General features: G+C 51.9%; 3 protein-coding genes across 6 annotated transcripts; all 3 read right to left on the bottom strand.

The window, feature by feature from the left end:
- Positions 1–1041: 1041 nt before the first annotated feature.
- UNC119 (unc-119 lipid binding chaperone) lies at positions 1042–6835 on the bottom strand. Its single transcript, XM_032617743.1, has 5 exons — positions 6526–6835; positions 2912–3025; positions 2295–2397; positions 2011–2183; positions 1042–1745 (listed from the first exon to the last, which is right to left on the bottom strand). The coding sequence occupies exons 1-5, from the start codon at positions 6755–6757 to the stop codon at positions 1633–1635; spliced, it is 735 nt and encodes a 244-aa protein (XP_032473634.1). The 5' UTR covers positions 6758–6835; the 3' UTR covers positions 1042–1632.
- Positions 6836–7807: 972 nt separating this feature from the next.
- Positions 7808–19396, bottom strand: PIGS (phosphatidylinositol glycan anchor biosynthesis class S). Of its 2 annotated transcripts, XM_032617560.1 has the most exons (12): positions 19330–19396; positions 18910–19049; positions 18714–18825; positions 15428–15517; positions 14917–15008; positions 13248–13455; positions 12823–12965; positions 11990–12104; positions 10953–11098; positions 10293–10393; positions 9302–9512; positions 7808–8943 (listed from the first exon to the last, which is right to left on the bottom strand). In XM_032617560.1, the coding sequence occupies exons 1-12, from the start codon at positions 19361–19363 to the stop codon at positions 8668–8670; spliced, it is 1668 nt and encodes a 555-aa protein (XP_032473451.1). In that variant the 5' UTR covers positions 19364–19396; the 3' UTR covers positions 7808–8667. The 2 variants fall into 2 exon arrangements, with proteins under 2 accessions (XP_032473451.1, XP_032473452.1); XM_032617561.1 differs by lacking the exon at positions 13248–13455 and having other exon boundaries at positions 12823–13062; positions 19330–19391.
- A 1727-nt stretch (positions 19397–21123) lies between these two features.
- Positions 21124–24711, bottom strand: ALDOC (aldolase, fructose-bisphosphate C). Of its 3 annotated transcripts, none has more exons than XM_032617874.1 (10): positions 24575–24694; positions 23847–23932; positions 23427–23548; positions 23129–23340; positions 22961–23015; positions 22706–22866; positions 22502–22585; positions 22084–22258; positions 21744–21943; positions 21129–21629 (listed from the first exon to the last, which is right to left on the bottom strand). In XM_032617874.1, exons 3-10 carry the CDS (start codon positions 23536–23538, stop codon positions 21534–21536), a joined length of 1095 nt encoding a protein of 364 aa, XP_032473765.1. In that variant the 5' UTR covers positions 23539–23548; positions 23847–23932; positions 24575–24694; the 3' UTR covers positions 21129–21533. The 3 variants fall into 3 exon arrangements, with proteins under 3 accessions (XP_032473764.1, XP_032473765.1, XP_032473766.1); XM_032617875.1 differs by lacking the exon at positions 23847–23932 and adding an exon at positions 23953–24006 and having other exon boundaries at positions 24575–24655; XM_032617873.1 differs by lacking the exon at positions 23847–23932 and having other exon boundaries at positions 21124–21629; positions 24575–24711.
- Between the last annotated feature and the right edge of the window lie 304 nt (positions 24712–25015).

The following is a 25015-nucleotide window of genomic DNA, read 5'->3' as shown; positions in this document are numbered from 1 at the left end:
CCACGTACTAGCGTAGTAGTGGCAGAGGGATGTTGAGGAGTGTAACTGTAGGAATTCGAGTGAGAGGTGAAGGAACTGGAGAGAAGTAGATGAAGTTGAGATTTTTAAGAGGTGAAATCTCCACGACTGGTGACTGATTGGATGGAGGTGGAAACAGGGAGGAGTTGAGACTGAATCCCTTGTTTGTGCCCTGAATGCTGGGGTGAATAAGATTCTTCCAAGAATCCTCCCTAGGACCCTCGAAGCAGGACGACTCTTGCTCCCCTGTATGCCCAGTTCATCTCATTCTAGGGACAGGTATTTGTTCCCTGTGTCTCACTCATTTTAGAATCCCAGAGTTCAGCCCAGGTCCTGGCCCCCAGCAAGTGCTCCACAGAACCCAGTTGAATTCCAGCCCTTCTGGGCCCCTCAGGCTTAGATGAACTCCTCAGCCCAGAGAGGGAGAGGGCAGACTAGCGCCACGTGTGTCCAAATTGGCGCTTGGAACAGTAAGCTGTAAACCCTGCAGTAAACTCTCCACCGATCTCAGTTCCTGAATTTCCTCCATTAAGGAAACAAAGACCTCCGCTGGGTCTGGGGTAGGACTGGGGGTGATGTTATATGCAGGGCAGCCAGGCCAGAGGGCCTCCCCGAGGCAGCTGAGGGCAAGATGGCTCCAGGCCTCAGCCTTCTCTCACTGATGAGGGCTAAAAGGACAACCTAATGGTCCTAGTGGCCTCTGGGGGTCAGGGAAGGTGGGGTAGAGGGCAAGGCCACCTCCCCAACACCTCCCCTCCCACCGTAGAGTCAGGGGCCCTTGTCCCAGCCTCTCTCTGTTCTTCAGGGCTGGCTACGACTTTTGGCCAAAGCTTCCCCTCTCAAGGCCTGGGTCTCCTTCGTTATCAAAGGAAAAACCCTTTCCAGCTGCAACACATACTAAGTGCTGACTCTAGATGCCGGGTGGGGGTCAGGCTGCAGCGGGTTAGGAGACAGGAGGGCCCTGGGGCCACATCACGGCCCCCTCAGCCACCAGCACACGCACATGCTGGCCCACAACCAGAGAACAGAAAAGGAGAAAGAGTTTATTGAAAACTATATACAGTTGGTCCAACCCCTACCCCAGGCTGCAATCTGGGCAGGTCCCTCCCACACCTCAGGCAGGATCTCAGCCCCTGATGGTAGAGGCCGGGGCTGTGGTCAGGGCCCAGACCCCCTTGGGAAGCTTGACTGCCAGACCCCACAAGGACCTTCCTCTGTGAATTTACAACTCTAAATGGCCTGTCAGTGGTGGGCAGGGGACAGGGAATGGGTCCCTGCCCCGACCTAGTCAAAGCCTGGATAGGGGAATACTATTCTGAAACTTGGGCCCAAGAGGCCCAGCTCGGCTGTCCGCAAGTCCTGGCTACCCCTCCCACGGGAGGTCTTCCTGGCTATGGAGGCAAACAGCCCCCACCACCCCACCCCACGTGCCAGGCCCCACGGGCTGCACAGACTTGGACAGGGGACATCAGGCACCCGCCCTCCCAACACTGACTAAGGGTTCAGGGCTTCTGGAGCACTGCCCAGGCAGAAGACCTGGGGCTGACAGGTGAGTGCTGGGGTGGTCACGGCTGTGGGCCCAGGACCCTCCTGGGGTAGGGGCTGGTTTGGGGGTCAGGGCATCCCGCTGTAGGAATAGTCTGCTTTGTTGTGCATCACCAGCCGGTCATCCACGAAGTAGAAGCTGTCAGACTGTGTTTCGTATGGGTGACGAATCATCTCGTTGACTGCAAGAGAGACCCAGCCAGTTGGGGCAAAGGTCAGAAGCCTGAGCCAGGCCACTGCAGGGGCTTCAGGACTAGGGGACGCGGACAAGCTGAACAAAGAGTTCCCCCAGCCTCTTTGAGCCTCAGTTTCCCTACAGATGACACACGAATGGTGGCCGGACACAAGAGACCCAGGGAGGGAAGAAAGGGGCTCAGACCCACACTCCCCACAACTTGGTCTCTCTGAGTCCCCCTGCATCCCTCCCACAGGGCCCTGCCCACGCACTCAGCTCCTCAGAGAGAGGGGGGAAATCATAGATGTGCTCGCAGGTGTTCTTGCTGCTGGGGATGCAGAAGCCAAAGTGGAAGTCAAAGCTTTTGAGCAGCTGGTTGCGGAAGTAGTGCCTCTCAATCATGCGGAAGTTGTTGACAGGCTTGTCTCCCACTGTGAACTCCACGCTGAGTGAGAGAAGGGGGCGGGGCTGAGCTGGGACTCAAGAAGGGCTCCCTACCACCCTCACCCGCACCTCAGCCCCCACCCCTAGCCCTCACCCCGGCCCAGTGACTCACGTGGCTCCCACCTGCCTCAGGCGGAGGAAGGCAGGCGTGAACTGGTAGCGGACAAAGCGCCCAGCATTGGGGTCCAGGTCCCGTGGGTTGATGGGCAACCGCTCTGTAATGCACCCCAGCTGGGGCTCAGTGGGTTTCAGGCTGGGGCCCATGCCCACCCGGGCTTTCACCCCAGGGCCCGCATCTGTCTGAATTTTTCAAAACTCCTCAGGAGATCCTGATGTATATTGAGGGTTCAGACCACTGGCTGAATGCTTCCAATTGCTTCCAACTGGTCAGCGGGTCACCAATTTCAACTGAGATTCCCTGAGCCGCAAGAGACAAAAAGACCTGGGGCCTCTGGGACTGCAGTTCCCAAGGGGGCCTGCAGGGGGCAGGCTGGCAGGGACTGAAGAGGCAGGATTGTCTTCCCAAGATGTCTAACCCCAGGAGCACAGGGAAGGAAAAGAAGAGGCCCAGCCCCAGGCAGAGGCCCCCCTGCCTGGTGTCTCCTGAGAAGGCCTGGGTGCAAATCCCAGCTCTGCTCTGACTCCTCTGTAGCCTGAGGAGTCCCTGGGCAGCCCATTTCACAGCCCTCGCCCCCCTCCCTCTGTCGATGGCCCACCCAACCCACTCACCTGAGGCTGGGGGCTTCTTGATTTCAAAGAGAACAGTGCCTGAATCCATGTCCCGAATCTTGAACCTGACGAAGTCAATCTTGTAGATATTCTCCTCAGGGGAGCACAGGTAGTCTAGGGGAGACGGGCGGCTGAGCAAGGAAGGGGCCTGCCCAGAAGCCCCTGCTGCCAACTCAGCTTTAGCGGAACCCTGAACTAGCTACCACCTTCCCTGCTCCTAAGGTCACTGCCTCGCAGAAAGAGAGAATTGAGCCCCCACCCTGGGAGAGCCCCCATAGTGTGCGGGAGACATAGCTCTGCCATTGGGATCTAATGGGAGACAAATCATTCCATCCTGGTAGCCTCTGGGGTCAGGGAGGGGCAGGGTGGAGGACAAGGTCAGCTTGCCAACACTTTGCCGCCCACCCAGGGGTTGAGGGCCCTTATTCCAGCCTCTGCTTTGCCAGGACTGGCTCGGTGACGGTTAACCAAATGAGTCTCTAATCTGATGGGGAGCCCTTCCCCCGCCACCATGAGAGGGAAGATAGAGCCCTGCTTTTAGGAACCTCACTCTAACAGGGGTGACACAGCTCTGCCTCAGGAGACGATGCCCCCGCCCCCACCCCATAGCCACCCCTGGCACACATCTAGGTGTGTCAAACAAGGACTTTCTCTGACCTGGGTAGTGCTGGGGCAAGCGAACAACCCTTTCCCTATCCCTCCTCACCCCCCACCCCGGCCCCTCCTCTCCCCATAAGAGGCTTACACAAACCCAGCTCCCTTAAGCAGCTTAGCCAAAGCTCTGGTGACTCAAGCCCAGAGCCTGGAATATTGGGGGGAAGGGAGCCACCTTTGTTCCCATCCCTGTTGATCTTCAAGCAGGAGGAGGTCTTAGCAAACAGAGGGAACCCCCTCAAAGGTCATCCATCCAGCCTTGATGCTGAGCCACCCCCAGAGAGAAGAGTACAGGCAAGGCCAGTAAGAGGGTGTGGCAGGTGCATCGGGGGTGTGCATGGGGTAAGGGAAGTCCTCGAGCCCAGAAGAGGAACCAGGAATAGTGGTGGGCCCTGCTTGAGGAAGCTTAGAAATAGCAGGGCCTGATCGAACCCTCACCACTCTTGCAGCAGCAACTGCAAGCACTCAAGGAGGCCCTGGCAGCAAATAGGAAGGAACAGAGAGGTGCAGTGGGGGCTCTGGTGCTGTCAGCCTGCATAGCATCACATCCTCCACGTAGAGGCCCGGAAATCACCCTCCAGGTCCCTAGACCACCTCTTATTCCTCTGGGGCAGGAAGAGGAAGTGAATGTAAAGTCATTCTCTCTCCCTCAAGCCTGGGGCAGCCCCCTCCAGGAAGCCCTCCTGGTAGCCACCTGGCACCTTGCGGTCCAGCAGGGACTACATAGGGCTTGTGGAGGGGCCTGAGCCCTGGCCTGCCCATCACAGCCCATGGTGGTGAGAGGAGAGGAGGATGAATGGAAGCAGGCAACTCCTACCTCATGCTGTACACACCTTATTTTCACAGAAAGTAAGCACTAATCCAAAGATGTAGAAGGAGGGTGCGGGGCATAAGGAGAGGATGTGGCAGAACTGGGAACAGCATCCTAGTTGCCCAACTCCCAGCTCCCCATAAAGCCCTCCTTCTTCCCCCATTCTCTAACTTCTGGAGCCTCTCCTCTCACTTGAGAACAACTTGCAGTATGACCTCAGTCTATTCTACCGCAAACTCAACCTATCAACTCCTCTGTCCTTAGAGGAACTGAGGAACAGGAGAGGCCCATGGCTCAGGACACCACCTCCACTCCCTCCCTCTGCTAGAGAAGGATGAGGCCTGGGACCGAGGGTCAGGCCAGATAAGGGGCAGACTGGCTGAGGGCTCAGAACACAACTGCTCCTTCCCCTCAGCCACAAATAGCTTCCTAAGCTGGATTCAGGGCTGAGTAATCCAGGAACAAAAAACCTCAGACCTGTGCGATTAAGGTCAGAAGAGACCAGGCAGGGGTGTCAGTGAGGAGAGTCCTGGAGGCCTGTTCTCAACTTTTACAAAAGAAAGGGCTCCTGTGAAGACTCTTCCTCTGCTCATCTACAGCAGATGCCGCATCTCTAAGGGCTATAAATTTCCTCCAAATTCAGAGACACACGGTTGTACATGGGTTGGAAGCCCCCATAGGTGCAAAATAACTTCTAAAGTTACCTAGGACCTGGACAAGTTATACACCCTATAAGGAAGTTCTGCCCCAGAGCTAACCTGAATCCTAAATGCTGCTGTTGCCAGTTACAGCCCAACTGGCACCAACATCGGACTGGCCCAGGCCCCCTCCCTCTACCAGTGCCTGCTTGGGTAAGGCAGCTCAGCGCTCTGGGGGCCTAGCCAAGAATGGTTGCTGCCTGGCTCAGAGACAGGAGATGCTGGTCCCCCGAGAACCCAGATGCACAGGCCTAGACCTGCCATCATGGTCTCCTCCACAGCTCTGTTTGGAAGCCTTGGGCTCTGCTGCTCCTGCAGCTCCAGAGCTCAGGTCCACTCCAGCATCTGCCCCCTACCCCCACAGGGGAGCCCCAAGAGTTGCTCTCTCAGAGGGAGCTGCGGCAGGGTTACAAATCAATGAGGCCAAGGTAGTAGGCCGCTCCAAACGCCTTCTGTTCTTTGAGGCTCAGCCACTGCCTCTGCCATGAGACTTTCCAGTCCTTGTTCCCTGCCTATGGTGACCCCCTCCCCTGCCCTGAATGCCCAGTTGTCTGCCTCTAGGCAGCAGCCATGAGCAGTCCTGTGGGGCCCTCAGTACTATTGATAAAAGAGCCCTATTTACAGGGCATGCACAGCATGCCAGGCATGGTGCAAAATCAGAGGATTTATTTTCACAATAGCTCTGCAAGGTAGGTATCATTATCCCCGTTTTACAGATGAATATGCTCAGAGAGGTGAAGTTATTAGCCCAAGGTCACACAGTCAATTACATGGCAAAGTTGGAACTTCAACTTAGGCAGTCCAGCTCAGAAACTCAACCACAGTGGAGACCTGGCCTCCCAAAACAGGACAGGCCCTAGTCCAGGCTAAGAGTGGGCATTAACCCACTCCCTTGAGAGCGCCCAGAGCCAACCCACTGAACCTTCCTCCTCAGGTCCTTTCCTGGGGAGGGGGATGGCCCCAGAATTCCTGGGGTGTCCAGGGTGAAGGCATTAATGGTCGGGGAGAACTGAGGGTTTTGATACCACCCTAGTAACTCAGCCTCCATCTAGCCTCCAGGGTGGAGGAGACCGAGGGTAGACTGCACTCAGCCCCCTTCCTCATTATTGCAGAGAAAATCTTCAAAGGGCTCTGAAGACTCTGTGGGGAAGGGGTCACAGTTGCAGGTGTTGCTCCACTTCCACCTGGGAAAGGGGGATGGACTCCTCAAAAAGGAAGGAGTGGGGTAGAAATAAATCTCTAAAGGGACAAGAGGGACGCAGAGAGATCAAGGGAAGGGGGAACATGAGATCTCAGGCCTGGAGTCAGACGTGGAGGGGGACTTTGGTGGGGGAGGGGAGGCGGGGGAGGGCGGGAAAGGGGGCGGGGGCCCGGCCTCCGCGCGCCTCGAGGGCCCCCTCTCGTGCTCTCCCGCTCCCGCCCGCGGGTGGCGCTCCCTCGCGGGTGCTCACCGCCCGTGATCCGCTGCAGCCCCAGCACGTCCTCCGGCCCGATCTGCTGCTTCCTCTGCAGCGGCCCCGGCCTGGGCCCCGGGCCTGCCTCCGGCTCCGACTCGGACCCGGATTCGGATTCCGCCTGCAGCTCCGTCTTGGTCTCCACGCTCCGGCCCGAGGCCCCTGGAGCGGGCTCCACCCCCGTCCCGGCCCCGCCGCCGCCGCCGCCGCCGCCCTTCTTCACCTTCATGGCCTCCCGGGGCCGCAGCCAGCTTGCTGCCGCGGCGGCTGCCTGCGCCGGCTGGAGCCGAGGGAAGGGGGAGCGTCCGCAGCCCCGCCCCCGGCCGGGCAGGGGCCCCAGGTACCGCCCCGCCCCCAGGGTGGGCCCGGTACTGGCCCCGCCCACCTCCCGCCCACCTGGGCTACTCACCCGGGGCAGGGAGGCGGCCCGCCCTGGGCTTCTTTCATTTTTTCGATAGGGATTTTAAGGGGTTTTGGCTACCTTTTCCTACTTACTCGCTGTGCTCTAGCCACTCCGCCCCTCCCTCTGCCCGCAAGCAAGTTCCCACCTCAGGGTCTTTGCCTGGGATGCTCTTCCCCCAGATGGCCTCCTCTTGTCCTTCTGGTCTCAGCTCAAATGTCATCTGCTCAGAGACCCTCTCAAACACCCCCAGGCACTATCTGATCAGCCTGTTTTTTCTTTCTAATGCATTATCTGAAATTAGTTTCATTTGCTCACTGCCTCCGCCTCCTAAAAGACCAGTTCGGTGAAAGTGGAGATCCTGTCTTTGTTCTCTATAATACCCAGCACCTAGCACAGTGCCCCGTGCAGCCTGTGCTCAATACCGTTGACCCTCGAACAACATGGGTTTGCAGTGCGTGGGTTCACCTATTTGTGGATTTTTTCAGTAGAAAATACTACAGTACTACACGATGGGTTGGCTGAATCTCTGGATATGGAACTGCAGATCAACAGAGCCAAATATAAATTATACTCTGATTTTTGAATGCACAGAGGGTGGGCACCCCACCCCCGATGTTGTTCAAGGGTCAACTGTATGTTCTTTTTTTGAATTTATGAATCAGTTAGTATCTGAGGGCTTACACTGGTACAAGCTATTCTCTCCCAGACCCCCTGCTAGACAACCCAGGACATACGGAAGGACAATAGCCTACAATGTCCAGCCACCACAGGGCCCTCCAGGACATCGAGGTAAGAAGGGCACATGGCCAGGTGGAAGCGAAATGGACCAGTGAGCCCAGGAGGACAGACGCCAGGAAACTATTACTTACACACGAATGAAGAATGAAAGGTATGCTCATATTTCATATCATTCCAATTCACATTCAACCAATGTTTCTTGAGAGCCCAGAATATACCAGATACTATCACATGCTCGTCACATTTAATCCTCACAGCCACCTTGTAGGGGAGGTATCATTAGTACTATTTTAACAAATGAAAAACTGAGGCTCAGAGAGGATTAAGTGGCTTGTTCAAAGCTCCCCAGATGATAAGTACAGAAGCAAGGGTTTGAATTCAGGCATGTTTAATCCCAAGTCCAGAACTTTCCCCGCTCACCACACTGCCTCTATGAAAGGGTGAAGGGAACCTCTGCCACACCCAGCATCAGGCTGCACACAACAGGTACAGCCAGCCAGGAGGGAGGGGAGTCAAGGAGAAGGTCCCAGAGGTGACAGGTGCTTGGCCCCTTCTACGAGAGCAGTGCTAGGGCTCTCCCTGAGGGGTTAGAGAGAAGCGTGGAGGTTAGAGAGAAGCGTGGAGGGAAGGGCCCTAGAATCCAACCCAGGGCTTTCCCCTAATGCTCCCTCTCAGTGCAAGAGGACTGTGAGGAACAGGGCAGAAGCACAAGCTGCCCCTGCTCCAGAGGGAGACAGAAAAGGGCCTTCAAGTTCAGGCCGGGTAAGGAGGCCCAGATGATGTGTCTTTTGAGGATAGGGGGGTGGGGGGTGGGGGGACGAAGAGTGGGAGGGACCTGAGTCAGAAGAACGGGAAGGAGTGTTATACTTTGACTGCTGGAGTAGCAACAGAGCAGGCTGGAGACAAGTCATTTGTGGCAGGCCCCATTATGTGCCTCTCAATCTAACACCTCCCCTCCTGGCTGGAAAGGAAGGCTTCCTACTGTGATGCTGCCCTGCTCAGTCTATCTTCTCAGGCTTTTTCCAGGACTTGCGAGTCTCCAGGAAGATCTTGAACAGGGACAAGAGGATGGGCACAGCCATAGGCAGGAAGAGTGGGATGTAGATGGCAAACTTCTGGTCATCAGGGAAATAGAGGAGGTGGAGGAGCGAGGGATCAAAAAAGGCACGCTCTGAGGATGTCACAGCTTCCTGGCTGGCAACGAAGGCAGAGGCCAGGTGCCCAGAGGCCAACTCCTCCGCTGCCTTCTGGACTGCAGCTACGGCCCTGTACACCTAGGAAGGGGGCAGGGGGTTACCAAAACGTCCTAGGCATCGGTTGGTGGGGAGGGTGGGAGAGGGCCTCACTGTGTCTTCCGTCTACCAGGCAGGTTGCCTGGAGTTCGCCCAGGATATATGGAGGCCGGTAGAAAAGGGCTAGGGGGTATCTTCTTAGTGCCTGCTTGACACCTCACACCCGCACTTAGACTCCTTACTAGGGAGCTGGCACTGACCTCTAGAGGAAGCCTGGGCACTCAAGGATGGCATGCCCACACATCCTCTGGACCTCAAATGGCTCTCTGGTTTCACCACACCCTGGGCCCTGCTGGCCACTCCAGTCCTAGGCCACGGAATCCATCCCCTGCCTGCTTACCTCAGATGCCACATCGTCCTTGATGACAATGTTGCTGATCTTGCCCAGAAGCTGGGCCAGGGAAGTGAGAGTGGTGGTAGCTGTGGCCAGGTTCTCCACTGACCGAGCCCAGAGCAGCCGGTCCAGCTCCCAGCTCATTATCCCTTCACTCTTAGGCCCTGAAAATAGGCATTTTGGAGGCAACTGGGGCTGAGCAATCCCAAAGAGCAGCCTGTAGGAACAGCAAAGAAGGTCAAAGGGGCAGAAGGTGGGAGAAGATGGTCAGGATTCCTAGAATAACTATTAGGATTTTCGATCTCACCCAGAAGCACAGGGGTTGTAGGAAGTGCCTTAGCGTCTTAGGGGGTGAGCAGCAACACTAAGTAACACAGAGCCCCAAGCCCCAATTTAACCAGTGGTTTTTCACTTTTACCTGTTTCTATATTGTTTCTATATTATAAGATCTTGTGTGAAAAAAGGTTCCATGGCTAAAATATTTCTAATTAACACCAACTAGTTTAATCCCTTCACCCTGTCTACCCTCTCTTTGGACAAACGGGGCCCCTGAGCCTTAGTTAAGGGATGATCCAGGACCACCTCTGACAAGGCACGCGTGTGTGCCTCTATTCCTGCACCATGGCAGACATTGCTAATCAATCAGAATCCTCTTTCCTGATGAGCCCAGACACATTCTTAGAATACTAACCACAGGGCATCAGGAAGCCACTATCAATAGATCCGTTTGCACAAGAATTAACAGCTATTTTCTTAAGCATCCCTAATCACAGCCTATGGACCTGACATTCATGAGCCTATTTTTCCTGAAACGCTTTTTGTCAGCAACTAGTCTTAAGAGAAGGATGAAGTGATCCTTGGAAACCTTTCTTGGTTTCCTTGGGGCTCCAGGCACAGCCAAGGTATCCCTGCCAAGTGAGGGTTTACTGCAGTCAGCCCAGGAGACTGTGGTCAGTCTCAGTGGCCTCGACCCCAAGTGGATCCCCCAGGACCTCACCGCAACTGAGCCAGGAACACCTCCATCACCCGCACCATGTCCACCTTGACTCTCACCGGCAGCTCCGAGCCATTGTAGGCTTTGGGGTCCACATTGTATACCTGCAGGGGGAAATAGGGGTGCCTCAACATCACGCCAGGACCATGCAAAGCTCTACCCTAGACACTCTGGAGGCCATGAGAGGAAAGGAAGACATACTCTGTGCTCTTTAAAAATTACAAACCTAATATTTTTGGAATACCTGCTATTAGGAGCTTTATATAAATTATCTCCTCTACTCCCTCAAAAATCTTGTTAAAGAAATATTTTTAATTCCATTTTAAAGTTCCTACCCATGAGAAACTCCAATCTAACAGGGGAGACAACATTCCCAACCTTGTTAAGACTCCCACAAACAGGGCCAAGATCTAAGTTATACACAGAATAGTCCTAAGTCAGCGCAAACTGCAAGTGCAAAAGGGTCCTACTATATAAACACTGATGGAAATAAGAAGCAGTGGGGCTGGCGGGGGGCGGTGGGGGGCACGAGCTCACAGCACCTCACCACCACCCGCCAACCCAGGCTGGGCCACACAGGACACCAGAGGAACAACAGAAGGAACAGTCTCAATGAACACCCCTGATGTTTGGGGCTCTGGGGTCTCCGTGGTGTGACCATACCATAATGCCACCCCAGCGGGGGCTGTGGAAGGCGTTGGTGGCCACTGGAGCCCCATCCTTGTCCTGAATGTACAGGGGGGAGTGGGCAAGCTCAGGAACATAGAGTAGAAAGTTGAGCACCGGGTAAAGGGAGGCAGCGCTGGATCCTGTGGCACAAAGAGAAGGGAAGTCAGCACACCAAACACGCTGGGTCTAGATCTTAGGTCTAGGTCAGCCTCTAACTTGCTGGTCACTCACTCTGGGCCTCATTTTCCCCAACTGATAATCACTAGGATATCCTCCAGGCCTGGGTTTCTGTGGTAAACAACTCAGCATTCTCCCGAGATGTGCCACATACATGAAGTGCAATCCTCAGCTTCAAACTGCCCCCAAAGCGCCTCTCCTCCAACAGCCTCCCACCTTTTCCGGCAGTGCCATAAAGCAGTCCCTTGGACCTTGTAGGAAAGGGAGGGAAGGAGGGAAGCAGGGAGGGAGGAGGAATTTGCCAAGGCCTCATGTGCTGCCCCACCCATACCCCTTGGTCCACACTGGCCTAACCCTGGTGCCTAAAATTCCACAACTAGTGATATACTCCCTTTGGTTTGCCTCTATTACAGTTCTACTGTACTGTACTACCTACTCTTCTGAGGTACCAGTGCCAAAATGAAAAACTGGAACCCCCGCTTCAAGGTTCCTCAGCCTCAATCAGCAGAACTGTCGATTCAAATTCTGCCTTCCTGTACTTCTGCTGCTGTCTTTCCTACACGTGTGGCCATATTTTTCCTGGATGGCTTGCAGGGAGGGAGACGCAGCCTATCCATTTGTTTATAAAAAGTGTTGGGAATGTTTAATCAATGCTTTTCGATGTGACAGTGTGGAGATGGAGATATCAACAGACTATCGTGAAAAAGGAGCCTAAATGCCCAGCACCTCCTCAACGCCCTTGGACCAACGCAACCTGGGAGCCATCGCTATATATAACCCGCCTCCCACCCCAGGCTGAGCCTTCAGGGTCCTTCCCCGGCCTGGCAGAAAGACCCTCATCGTCAGGAACTCACCCAGCCGGGACTCCACTGGGTTGATGACATGGGGGAGGCTGTGTGCGGCCAAATAATAGCTGGAGGAAGCTGGGTCAAAGCGGGGGTTTACCCCCAATACTGCGTAGTAAAGGATCTGTAGAGCAAAGAGGGAGCATACTATTTGTCTACTGAGCTATATTCCAATTTGTCCCCCCAAAAGATTTGAGGTGCCTTAAAAAGATAACCATTAGGCAGGGCAAAATATAAGAGACAAAAATCAAGGCCGAGAGAAAGCAGGAGTAGGGAAAAAAATAACAAAGCTAAGGGTAAAGTTAACACACTAAATCCAGGTTTTGAACACCACGTTATTTTACCAGGCTTTCTCACAGCCTAAACAAAGAATAGCATAATTCAGTGTCCACAAGATCAAATCAAATCAGTTATTCAGAAGTAATTTCTCCCACTACCAAGACCTGATAAAAATTTCTCCCACCTTTTCCCTAAAAGGACACTGTGTAATTCAGAAGACTACATTCATCACATCTTTATTGTTATTACATTAACATATTTCAGGAAGTTTTTTTTGTTTGTTTTTTAATAAATTTTTAGGATGGCACAACTGGTGAATACAGTTCCAGAGGGAGCCATAAGGAAGTTACTTTTTTAACAAGCATTGACAAAACTCCCCAAGCTGGACACCAAGGAGAAAAAGTAGACCCCAGAACCATATACATACACCGGAATTTCCTGGCAAATCAGCAAGCTCAAAGAGCTGGAAGAACAGACTACACTTGTAAATGCCAAATATGGAGGGACTTGGAAAAGGATGGTGCAGCGGGGAAAAGGGCTCCTCAACTTGCTCCCAGTCTCACCTGAGAGTCCACAGAGAAGTTGCCCACAGCTCTGAGGGCATTCAGGAAGGGCTGCACATAGCGCCGGACAGCCCCCTCGATGTCCCAGTGGACGTCATGGGACTTGGGGTCAGGGTTGAGTAAACTGAAGGTGATTTCATAGCCTATAAAAACAGGAGTCAGGGAAGCCAGAGGCATCTGTGGATCAAAGGCAGCCTGTACCCCTGGCTGAGTTGAACTTGGTTCTCCTCTGAAATGGGGCTGGTTGCCATCATGGACGCAAAGGGAGGATAAAAGTGGGATGAGGAACACTGAGTGCTTTAAGAAAAAGATGAAACCACAGAAGAAAGGAGTGAAGCGTTTGCATGCAGATTCCCCTCCTGCCCCACTGTCTCCACATAATTCATTTCCCTCTCCCTTCCCGTGGCACAGCCTGGTCACCCTACCCAAGCTGGACTTGAGAGGCCGCCTCTTATCAGAGCTCCACTTGTCCTCTGGGAGGTGGTCAGCCAAGGCTGCAGCAAGCACGTCCTCAGTCAAAGACATGGCCTGGGCTACTTGGATTACACGGCGGCCAATGATGTTAAAGGCCTCCCGGTGCATTATCCCCCGCACAACTGCCATCCTCTTGGGCCCAATGTAGCTCATCATGTCCTATGAGGGGCAAGCAAGGGACAGAATGCCCACGGCTCAGGGAAGAAAGCAGAAGAGCACTCTGGCTCCTGTCTTTGAGAATCTGGCCTTTTGCCACCGACCAACAGGCCTGCACCTCTCTAGACTCATTGAGAACTATTATGTCAACATTTCTGAGCTATGGGTATATATGAGTGTTTTCATTCATTTCAGTTCCCTTCTCCTTCCCAGTTGACATAGGTGCAGGCAACAGCTATATCTTCATGGGCTGGAAACTAAGAGACGGCATGCTGAGCAAGAATAAACAAACAACTGGAAAGTTTGATATAAGTAAATGGCAAAGAGGCAAGTACAAGAATTTTCACAGCAGAATTATTTGTAATAGGATAAAACTGGAGACAATCCAAATGCCTGTCAGCAACAGAATGGATAAATTGTGATATGTTTATACAATGAAACATTAGATAGAATTTTAAATGAATGCATTAGATTCAACTAGACATATTATCATAGATGATTCAAACATAAAGGTCAAGCAAAATGAAAACTAGAGAAGAACATGCGCTTCATTACGGCATTTATATAAAGTTCAAAAATATATAAAATTAAACATATTGTTTATAGAGATATATGTGATAAAACTTGAAAGAAAAATATGAAAATGATACATACAAACTATGGTCACCTTTGGCTGCAAGGGAGTGGGATATAATCATGGAGATGCACAGGGCTGTATTATAGTTTGCAAGCTAGGGGTGGGTACATGGATGTTTATTAAAATTTTCCTTCATCTTTTTGTAATAATTAATATTTCATTATAAATTAAAAAATAAAATGGTAGCCGGTACAGCTCCCACCAAACCTTTTGCTCAGAAACTGAAAAGGTCAATGTATTGCTCATATTATCATCACAGCCCATTCAAACCAGCTTCTTTAATCCTACTGATTTTTTTTCCACTTTAAATTGGAACTTTAGGACTTCCCTGATAGTGCAGTGGTTAAGAATCTGCCTGCCAATACAGGGGGCATGGGTTCGAGCCCGGGTCCGGGAAGATCCCACATGCCACAGAGCAACTAAGCCCGTGTGCCACAACTACTGAGCCTGCGCTCTAGAGTCCGTGCTCCGCAACAAGAGAAGCCACTGCAATGAGAAGCCCGCGCACCTCAACGAAGAGTAGCCCCCGCTCACTGCAACTAGAGAAAGCCCACGTGCAGCAAAGAAGACCCAATGCGGCCCAAATAAATAAATAAATAAATTTATTCTTAAAAAAAAAAATGGAACTTTAACCACATACAAGCCTTGGATTTAGAAAGACCCAGAGTCAATGAAAACAATCTCTATTTGCATTCTTTTTAAAAAATACTTGAGGAGAGTTTTCTGTAGCAATCGGAAGGAATGGGCAGCAATACTGCAAGAAGGAGACTTAGGAGAGGACAAGCTGAAGGGAGAAGGCATGTCCGCAGCCTCTCTGCTCACCCTACCTGAGGGAGAAGTGAGGAGTGTTCAGAGATCACGTACACTGTCAGGGAGCCCTCTGCTTGCTCTGATGGCTCAGCAAACATGGTTTCTGCCTCTGGGGACAAGAACAGGTGGTGTACCAGGAGCGCAAACACCATTCCCTCTCCCTCTGGCTCCCACACGGTGCCTAACCCATCACTCCACCTCCCGCTCACACCCAACTGACACTGTGGCCAGGCTTGGCCCTCGGTGGCCCAGGCTGAGACACAAGGTATCTCATTCCCAGCTTTCCCAGAGAGATTTTGGAGTTAAGACAAGTTATGGAGGGAGTCCCCTGGTGGTCTAGTGGTTAGGATTCCGGGCTTTCACTGCCGTGGCCCAGGTTCAGTCCCTGGTCAGGGAACTGAGATCCTTGCAGGACACATGGCACAGGCCCCCCCCCCCCAAAATAAAGGACAAGATATGGAAACTACACACTTAGAGATCAGAAGGAAAAAGAGGGCTTCCTGTTAAAATGATCACCCCTCCTAGTACCTTGTATACTGCCCAATGACAGGGCTTCCTCCTCATGATCCATAGCCCTCCGATAGGCCTTCTGGAAACGGCATTTGATTTTCAATTTGTCTTAGAGAAAAGAAAGAAGCATGATGAGAAGAGCAAGTGTCAGACTCTGCCAACCCTTCCAGCCCTAATGCTGTCCAGTGTCCAAGGAGAGCAAGATGATTGTTTGCAGAGAAATACCAAGAAGCAACAGCCAATTCTAATGATTTCTGCATGGATGATATAAATACATGACACTCCACCTCTTCCACCTGCCCAGCTCTTGCCTCTCGCTGTGCACCTTCAACCTGAAGTACCCTCCCCACAGGGAAATCTATTACAATATTCATTACATTAGTAGGTAAAAGGAGGAAAACCATATGATCGTTTCAATAGATGTCTCAAAATAAACTCAGTGAACATTCTTGATAAAAATAAGATGCACACTTAATGACAAAACACTATAGTTCCATTAAAATTAGCACGAAAACAAGGATGCCTGCTATCTCCCCTATTATTCAGCACTGTTCTTCCTGAAGTTCCTGACCAATGCAGTAAGTGAAAAAAGAGAAACATGAATATTTGAAAGAGACAAAATGGCCACTTTTTGAAGTAGCATAATTATTTTCAAAGAGAATCAAAGAGAACTAAAAAACTATTATAAGAAAATGCAAGAATGGGTAGCTTTCTAATAAATACCAGCAATATCTAATTAAAAAAGCAATATTTTTAAAAATCCCAATTGCAGTAACAATAAAGAATATAAAAATATCCAGGAATACATGTACAAAACTGTAAGAAAAAAAAAAACCAGGACTTTACTCAATGACATAAAAGAAGATCTGAATAAAATGGAAACACATACAAGGCTCCTAGATGAAAAAACTAAATATTCTCAGAATATCAATTCTCTCCAAGTTAATCTAAACATGTAAGGCAATCCCAAAGGGATTTTTTTCACCACCTGGAACTTGACAAGCTGAACCTAAAATTTATTGGGAAAGTTCTTCTTTACAGAATTCCAGAAGAATGCAGAAGAAATGGCAGAATTTAAAAATTGCCATTTTGCAACCTAATGAAATGGATTCCAGTATCAACAGATGCTAAAATCATCAGGTGAAAGGTTGACAGAGAACTAAAATACAGAAGTCAAGCTGACAATATCTGAACTAAATAATCATCTTTGCATCACCCAAAGTGAAACAACCAGGCCACTACATGATATAACACGATAGGAAGTACAACACACCAACTGTGAAGTTTTATTGCCTAAAAAACTGAACATGGGTAGTGTATATATGTCCATGCCACTCTGTCACTTCATCCCAGCTTACCCTTCCCCCTCCGCACGTCCTCAAGTCCATTCTCTACGTCTGCGTCTTTATTCCTGTCCTGCCCCTAGGTTCTTCAGAACCACTTTTTTTTTTTTTAGATTCCATATATATGTGCTGGCATCCAGTATTTGTTTTTCTCCTTCTGACTTACGTCACTCTGTATGACAGACTCTAGGTCCATCCACCTCACTACAAATAACTCAATTTCGCTTCTTTTTATGGCTGAGTAATATTCCATTGTATATATGTGCCTATATACAGTACCAAACGTAAAATAGATAGCTAGTGGGAAGCAGCTGCATAGCACAGGGAGATCAGTTCGGTGCTTTGTGACCACCTAGAGGGGTGGGATAGGGAGGGTGGGAGGGAGATGCAAGAGGGAGGGGATATGGGGGTATATGTATACATATAGCTGATTCACTTTGTTTTACAGCAGAAACTAACACAACATTGTAAAGCAATTATACTCCAATAAAGATGTTAAAAAAAAAAAAAACTGAACCTGGGGACTTCCCTGGCAGTCCAGTGGTTGGGACTCTGTGCTTCCACTGCAGGGGACACGGGTTCAATCCCTGGTCGGGGAACTAAGATCCTGCATGCCACAAAGTGCGGCCAAAAAATAAATTTAGGACTTCCCTGGTGGCGCAGTGCTTAAGAATCCGCCTGCCAATGCAGGGGACACGGATTCGAGCCCTGGTCCGGGAGGATCCCACATGCTGCAGAGCAACTAAGCCCATGCGCCACAACTACTGAACCTGCGCTCTAGAGCCCTCGAGCCACAACTACTGAGCCAACGTGCTGCAACTACTGAGCCCACGTGCTGCAGCTACTGAAGCCTGTGTACCTAGAACCCATGCTCCGCAAAAAGAGAAGGCAGTGCACTGAGAAGCCCTTGCACCACAACAAAGAGTAGCCCCCGCTCGCTGCAACTAGAGAAAGACCGCGAGCAGCAATGATGACCCAACTCAGCCAAATTATAAATTAAATAAATAAATTTTTAAAAATTAAAAAACTGATTTTAAGTAAACCTCTAGATCTAACTACCAGTTTATAAGAAATATGGATACTAGAGAAATAAGTTAAATGAAACCAAGAGGAAGAAATCTGCCAAATCCAGAATGTGAGATGTTCTATCAAACAAATGACCTGGTTTCTCCAACAAATCAATGAGAACAAGTATATTGGGATGGGGTAGGGAGAGCTAGTATATAATAAAAGAGACAAGAGACTTAAAATGGGGATCATAATGTTAGGATTAAATGAGGCAACACGTGTAAAGTGTTTCACCGAGTTTCTGGCATATAATGAACAACTAATATTAGCTATCATTATTACTAACTAGTGTTATCCCTCCCTCTCCTCCTTATTTAACTTGAATTCCTACATATCCTTTAAAAATCTGGCTTAAAAATTACAGCTCTCAAAACCTTCTCTACCTTTCTTTCCTCCAGACAGTTATAGTCTCTTTCTTAAGTACAATCTCTGTTTCTTATATACTTATATACTTCTGAGATTTCTTTGTCTCTCTCCCCTACCTATGAATTTCTTGAAACCAATATCAATTTCTTATTCATCCCCAAATTCCTGATACCTACGTGCCTAACACTCCGTAAAGTATTTAATGTTAAACTGAATAAGGCCTGTATGTAAGTCCAAATTGATTCCAAACCCTGTGTTCATTCCACTACATCCCACATCCTCCCCTATCCCGTAATGAGCATCACCTACTTCTGATCAGGTAGCACAACTGTTTTATGAATAAAACTGCCCCTTTAATGGTGAATACTGAATTTAAAGCTGCTTTTTTTCTTAGCAAACACACTGTTCATTCGAAGTGGCCTTTTAATAAGTTTGTAATCACCTTTACGGGATACCCATGCTCCTCCTATCCAACCTATCTGCGGACTGAACTCAGACCAGAAAGGCAGCCCTGATCAGGAACTCACACTTCAGAGGGATCTCTCTCTCATGCACAACGGTGAAGGGCAGCTTTTCCTGGTCGTCCAATGGCACTGATTCCTGGGTAAACACGACAGTGACCGGCACCATGAGCCGGAGCTGCGGGAAGAAGCATCAGGGCCATCAGTGAGTCTCCATCTTGCCGGTGGGCTGTCCCCTGGTCCTCCACCACCGAGGTCTTACCTGCAGGGAATTCAGCCCACTGATCTGGGAGTAAGGCAATGGGGCCCGGTAGGTCTCCGTGGTCTTCCACCAAAGCGGTAGCCCCAGCACGATGACCACCGCGGCGAAGAAGAGGGCGGCGCGCTTGCCTCGAACCACCTCTGGGGACACGGAGGGATCCACTGAGGCGCCGCCAGAGGTGGGCTCGGGTGCCGGCCCCACCCCCGACGCGGAGGAGCCCCGGCAACCTGTACTCAGAACCTCTCAGCCCGCACTCGAAGGGATTCCCCGGCGAGGGGCCCGGACCCTAGTCTGAAGGGATGCTGTCTGAGACGAACCCTGAACCCCCACTCGCGGGACCTCTGGCACAACACAGTCCCCACCCCCGCATTCCTCCCTCGCAATCCGCGAGCCGCAGCCCCCTCCCGAATGCCGCCGCACCTAGGTCTGTAGCTGCGGCCCCCGGGGCCGCCATACTCGCTTCCAACCACTCTTGCCGCCGAGGGGAGGAGCTGCGTAGGCCTCCCCCAATCGGAAACCCGCAAGGAGTGGGCGTGCCCACGGCAGCGATCGCGACCAATCACGAGCGGCACTCCAGACGAAAACCGACGAAGGGTGGGCGGGGTGCGCAGAGAGCTTCTCCCAGAGCTTGAAAGGACGCTGACCCGGCGATTGAGGAGCTGTGCGGGTTTCGGTTTTGCTGGAAGACACCCTGCGCTTCCTTGTGGAACCCACTCCTAGCCCAGGGAATATGAGCGCAAACTCTGCAGTTGTTAAATACTAGCCGGGAGACCACGGGAAGCTGTAAGTCTCAGTGTTCTCATCTGAAAAATGGAGATTCTTGACTAAAATGAGGTCATTCATGGAAAGAGCACACGGAAAGTCGCTTATCACGATCATTGTTTATCATCCCTATTATAGAGCTCCTCTTTCGGAGGAGCAAGCTAATAGTACGTTTTTAGGATATTTAGCTCATTTAGTATTTTTAAAATTCATTTGAATTCATTTACAACTTGTTAAAGTCTGAATACCTCACTTAAAATTCTTGAAAATTCATGAGCACAGAATTCTGGATGATCCTGATCACTTGGGTTCAAATCCCAGCTTCACCACTTTACCTGAGTGAGCTTGAGAAGTTAATTAACCTCTCTGTGCTTGTTTCCTCATATTAAAATAGGGATAGCAGGGAATTCCCTGGCGGTCCAATGGTCAGGACTCTGCAGGTGGCGTGGGTTCGATTCGGGGAACTAAGATCCCGCATGCCCCGTGACGTGGCCAAGAAAGATAAAATTGTTTTAATAAATAAATAAAATAGGGATAGCAATAGTATCTACTTTTGTAGAATTGTTGTAGTAACTGAGTTAACAACTGTAAAGTGACTAGAATAGGGCCTGGCAGGAGACTGCTATGTAAGTTTGAGCTATTTTTATTAACACAAGATCAGGCCACAATCGGCCTACACACCCATATTGCAATAATTAGCTGGGCGGAGCATTGGTTGTGCACTTCACACAGAGCATGGCCTCCCCAGTTCACACAGAACACACAGCAGGTTCTCTCATCTTTTCATCTGCTCAGATAGACCCAGGTGCTCCACCTACAGCCCCACGTCCAAGCTAAGTGGTCAAAGTTCATTATGAGACTTCACCAGGTCTGCTCTTGCCCAGACCCTTAAATTGGTTCCCTCTGTGCCCCTATCTATCCCAACTGGGAGTGAGCAACAGCTCTCGGCAACCTGCTAGATAACCTGCTGTGTCGGGCATCGCTGAGCCCTGGGGATTTTCCCTGTTGGGCAACCCAGGTGCTCCTTCTGCAGTGGCTCCCCCTGGTGAAATGTGTCAAGCCTCATTAGGGCTTAACACAGCTGAGAGGTGAGAGACTCCTCCCATCGCCTCTTATCCCAGTTTGGGGCCATGTGCAAAAGCTGTGTTCAGAAGTAGCTTGAGTCCTGCCTCACTCCATCCTTCTGCACCTGCTGCCAAGTGCCTCTGAAGTGGCAGTTCCCGAAAGACTCACAGCCCTCCATACTGCCATGCTCCAGCCTCGGACATCAACAGCAAGAGCCTGAGCTGAGAATGGTGACTGGGTGTGCCCCTCCCCCGCCAAACTTAAAGCCCAGTAAAACTCAAAACCCACCCTCTCCACCTCCACAGTCGGAGAGGGCTCAGAGACAGTAGTCAGCAGAGATCAGAAACTGGGAGGTGGGAATTGGATGTGTAAAAAAGACAGACAAAGTAGCATGCTTTGCTACCATTTATTTGCTATGTGGTATGTACCCAAAGCATGAGTCAGCTCTGGTGCCCTACCCTCTGATCCCAGGAGAGAGGGTGGGCAAGGAGAGCCCAAGGAGAAGCAACCCTGTCATGGGGAAATTGTGGGGGCTGGCAGAGGCACGGGGGAGACCCAGGCATCCTGCTCTGACTTCTAGCAAGTTCTCCTGCCCTCAGTCATGAGGGGCTCCCTATCCTCCCATCCAATGGTCCCAGGTGCAACAATTGGAGAGGGGAGGGGAGGAGAAAAAAGGAAGATGACTCAGTGCTGGGTGGAGGCATCTCCACTCTTCATGGCTACTTGGCCCTGGCTGTAACTACAGGCAAAATTGGGTGCAGGTGGCCGGGCCGAGGGCTGTGGTATGGAGTGGGTACTCAGTAGGCATGGTTGGCAATGTAGAGGGATTGTGCTGCCGCTCCACCATCTTCTCCGCTGCCTTCATACTTGCCCTGGGCCGCAAGGCCATTCACCTGCAAAAGGAAGGGGGTAAGTAGGCTGACCCAGTCCACAGGTGCTGAACCCTTCCAGACTACAGCCTTTGGGTGCTGACCCTGCCTGGCTACACACCACCTCTAGCTCCCAACCTCGGCCCGCTTGATGAACTCCTCAGTGGCGGCTCCAGCATTATCCCGTTGCCCTCGCCAGGTGTTGAGTGCAGAGGCCTGCAGGGCACGCCCATAGGAGAAGGTGAGGGCCCAGGGCCGGGGAAGGGGGCATTGGTTGATAGCATTGAGGTTGAGAGATGCCTCCTCTTCACTCTGACCCCCAGACAGAAAGGTCACTCCTAGGGTGGAGAAGAGAAGACAAACTGATTGATCACTCCTTATTTTTCCAGGGTAAGGAACCCCTGGAGGCCGCAAGAACGGGGGAAGAACGTGAGAATGGGTCTTAGGGAAAGGAACAGGTTTGGAAGCAGGGTGGTACCTGGGACAGCTGGGGGCACAGTGCGGCGCAGGGCAGTGACAGTTGCCATGGCGATCTCCTCTGGGCTATACTTAATGGGACAGGCATGGCCAGGGGTCACCATGTTGGGCTTGAGCAGGGTCCCCTCCAGGTACACGTGATGGTCACTCAGGGCCTTGTACACCGCAGCCAGGACCTGGGGATCAGAGGAGGTTTACTAAGGTTCCGGGGCCCTGCCACTCACTACATTAGGTTCTCTGTCTAGGGCTGGGTGGGCATGACTGTGAGGGTGGGTACAGGTCAGACTCACAGGTACATTCTGGGAGCAAGTAAAAGAGTGCTTGAAGAAGGTGCCTGCATCTGAGCCAGGGACTGTGGGGAACAGGCTCCCTGTCAGGCTTTCTCTGTGGTATATGTCTGTGCCCAGGTGTGGACTCACCTTCTCTGTAACATACTGGCAACGTTTGAGGTCATGGTCTCCATCAGGCAGGATCTCAGGTTCCACAATGGGCACAATCCCATTCTGCAGGTAAGAGCAGAGTATCTTGGGATGGGCAGTCGGTAAGATGGAAGAAAGCCATGTAACCCTCTCGCCCCCAGGCACAGAGCACCCATCTGACCCCTGTCACACACACAGGCACACCTGCTGGCAGATGCTGGCATAGCGGGCCAGCACGTTGGCATTCTCCAGAACAGCAAGTGCTGAGGGCGTGCGTTCACTGATTTTCAGCACGCAGCGCCACTTGGCGAAGTCGGCGCCATCCTTCTTGTACTGGGCACAGCGTTCCGAGAGCCCATCCAGCCCTGCAGGCATAGTGCCAGCCTCATTACTCTGCTCCTCTTTGCCAGCAGCAACCACCCAACAACCCTGTGGTCCTGAAGCCCACCCCTCCTGTACCTTGAGTGGTGGTTTCTCCATCAGTTCCGGCTAGAGGCACTACACCCTTGTCAACCTGAAGGGGAAACACAGGCACAGAACTGAACCCAGGCAGGATTCTGCTTGCCACCCCTCACACCCACACACCTATTTCCATGCTCAGCCCCCATCCAGGGCCAGTGGCTGCACCTTGATGCCCACGACAATGCCCTTATCCTGGATGGTACGGACGAAGAGGACACCATTATCATCTTTCTGGTAGAGTGTCTCATGGAAGAATATGACACCTCCGATGCACTTCTTCACACGGTCATCGGCACTGAACAGGACCTGACGGTACAACCGGCGGTTCTCCTCTGTGTTCTCCACCCCAATTTGGCTCAGCCGCTTGGCCATGCTGCCTGGGGGCAAACAAAGTAGGGTGGGAAGGTCATCCCCAGGGCTCCCTGGATACTTCTTCCCCACCTGACCACAGGCCCCCACCTACCTACAGACTCATCTGCGGCCAGGATGCCTTTGCCTGGGGCCACAATCCGGAGGGCAATGTCGGACAACTCCTTTTTCTGCTCAGCAGAAAGGGCTGGGTACGAGTGGGGCATGGTGACAGTTCTGTGGAATGGAGACAAGGTATAAAAGCTGGACCCCACCCACTACCTCCTCTGCTTCCTCTCCTGTCCATATGGAGAGGAATGGCCTTTTCCTTCCACCCCAACAAGGAGGGGCTGGGAACAGGGCAGCAGCAGTCCTTGGCATGGGTCCTGGGCATTAAAATGGCACCAATCCCTCTGACAGCCAGCAGGCTCAGGGCCCCAATTCCCACATCTCCCTTTGTCCCTGCTGGGCACCCTTCCCAGCCCCAAAGCTGCAGGTCTTCTTATGAAACTACTGCCCAAATAAAGATGCCAACCCTTTTTTCACTGAATTTGGCCCCTTCTTCAGGTGGGCGTAAGCACTGGCCTTTCCACCTTCCCTCTTCTCATCCTCAGCAGGGCCCTGAGGGAAAATGCACTTACTTCAGAGGCTTCAGAATGAGGCAAAATTACCCATCACCCCTCTTCCCTCAGCTTCTGGAGGAAAAGAGTGGGGGTAGGGAAGAGGAGTGGCACAAAACACGGCCACAGGCTTCCATAACCTCTTCTCCATTCCCTGAACCTAACTGCCTAGGCAGTCAGGAGAATGGGAGCAGAGGATCAGGGTTGAAAGGAATGAGGAGAGAGCCTGAGAGGAGAGAGAGGGAGACATGCAGGAGCAGCAGGGAGGAGACTTGTGAGGAGATGATGGTGAGACAGGTTAACTAGTGAAGGGAGAAGAACTGGAGAGGGAACTCAGCCTAGGAGAGGCAGCAGGCTGAGATTAAAAGGGTCTGGGTGAGAGAGGCTAACCCCAAGGAAAAATCCAGTAGGCAGAAGATTTAGGATTGGAAAAGCTGCGTAAGAGCTTAAGAGGAAGGAGTGGTGTGGGAGAAGCTGAGCAGTGGTGTGGGGTTTCCAGTGGACAGAAGGGAGAGAGAATGTAAGGAGAGAGCTGAGAAGGCACATCAAGGGGCCCCCAGGAGCAGGGTAAGGAAGGCAGAAAGAAGAGTCAGGGAGAGGAAGCGGAGATGCTGAGCAACTCCCGCTTCGCCCCGGGCCTCACCTGTGCGCGGCGAGTTAGCTGCGGCAGCCACAGGAGCAGCTCGGGTTCAGGTCCGCAGCAGCTGTGGCTCCAAGCCCGGCTCCTGTAAATGAGGCTGTGGCGACTGCAGAGCTACGTGACTCCCCCGGAGGGCGGGGCCAGCACCTCCCCGCCCTGGCCACGCCCTCTCCCAGGACTGGAGTCAGCGGCGAGGCCACGCCCACAGAGGCGGGGCGACGAGGTGGAGTGACTACTCTGCTGGGATCTCCGAGGTGTTTGCGCACTGTCCCCCTCCCACCAAGCGGGCCAGCCACCAAGGCCCCATGGGCACGAAATGGCCTCGCCTCATTTCTGCCACAATCGCCTTTACCATGTGCAGAGCACTGTGATGGCTATTGGGGACGAAGCCTGGTCTGGTGAAGGAGGGTCACCTAAACAATCACAACAGTTGGGTTAGATGGG

The sequence above is a fragment of the Phocoena sinus genome, chromosome 20 (assembly GCF_008692025.1).
Source record: "Phocoena sinus isolate mPhoSin1 chromosome 20, mPhoSin1.pri, whole genome shotgun sequence".
Classification (NCBI taxonomy): Eukaryota; Metazoa; Chordata; class Mammalia; order Artiodactyla; family Phocoenidae; genus Phocoena; species Phocoena sinus.
This window is presented reverse-complemented; position numbering and strand designations above follow the sequence as displayed.

Excerpts from the sequence above, each read along its gene's own strand:
- PIGS (XM_032617560.1), bottom strand. The coding sequence starts at position 19,363 with ATGGCGGCCCCGGGGGCCGCAGCTACAGACCTAG. Across the intron at positions 12,105-12,822 it reads ACTTCTCTGTGGACTCTCAG|ATCCTTTACTACGCAGTATT; the intron begins GTGAGACTGGGA and ends TTTGCTCTACAG. Across the intron at positions 8,944-9,301 it reads AGGACGATGTGGCATCTGAG|GTGTACAGGGCCGTAGCTGC; the intron begins GTAAGCAGGCAG and ends CCCCCTTCCTAG.
- ALDOC (XM_032617873.1), bottom strand. The coding sequence starts at position 23,538 with ATGCCCCACTCGTACCCAGCCCTTTCTGCTGAGCAGAAAAAGGAGTTG. Across the intron at positions 22,259-22,501 it reads GCCAGTATGTTACAGAGAAG|GTCCTGGCTGCGGTGTACAA; the intron begins GTGAGTCCACAC and ends TCTGATCCCCAG. Across the intron at positions 21,630-21,743 it reads AGTTCATCAAGCGGGCCGAG|GTGAATGGCCTTGCGGCCCA; the intron begins GTTGGGAGCTAG and ends TTCCTTTTGCAG.
- UNC119 (XM_032617743.1), bottom strand. The coding sequence starts at position 6,757 with ATGAAGGTGAAGAAGGGCGGCGGCGGCGGCGGCGGCGGGGCCGGGACG. Across the intron at positions 2,184-2,294 it reads CTGAGGCAGGTGGGAGCCAC|CGTGGAGTTCACAGTGGGAG; the intron begins GTGAGTCACTGG and ends TCTCTCACTCAG. Across the intron at positions 1,746-2,010 it reads CCCTCTCTCTGAGGAGCTGA|TCAACGAGATGATTCGTCAC; the intron begins GTGCGTGGGCAG and ends TCTCTCTTGCAG.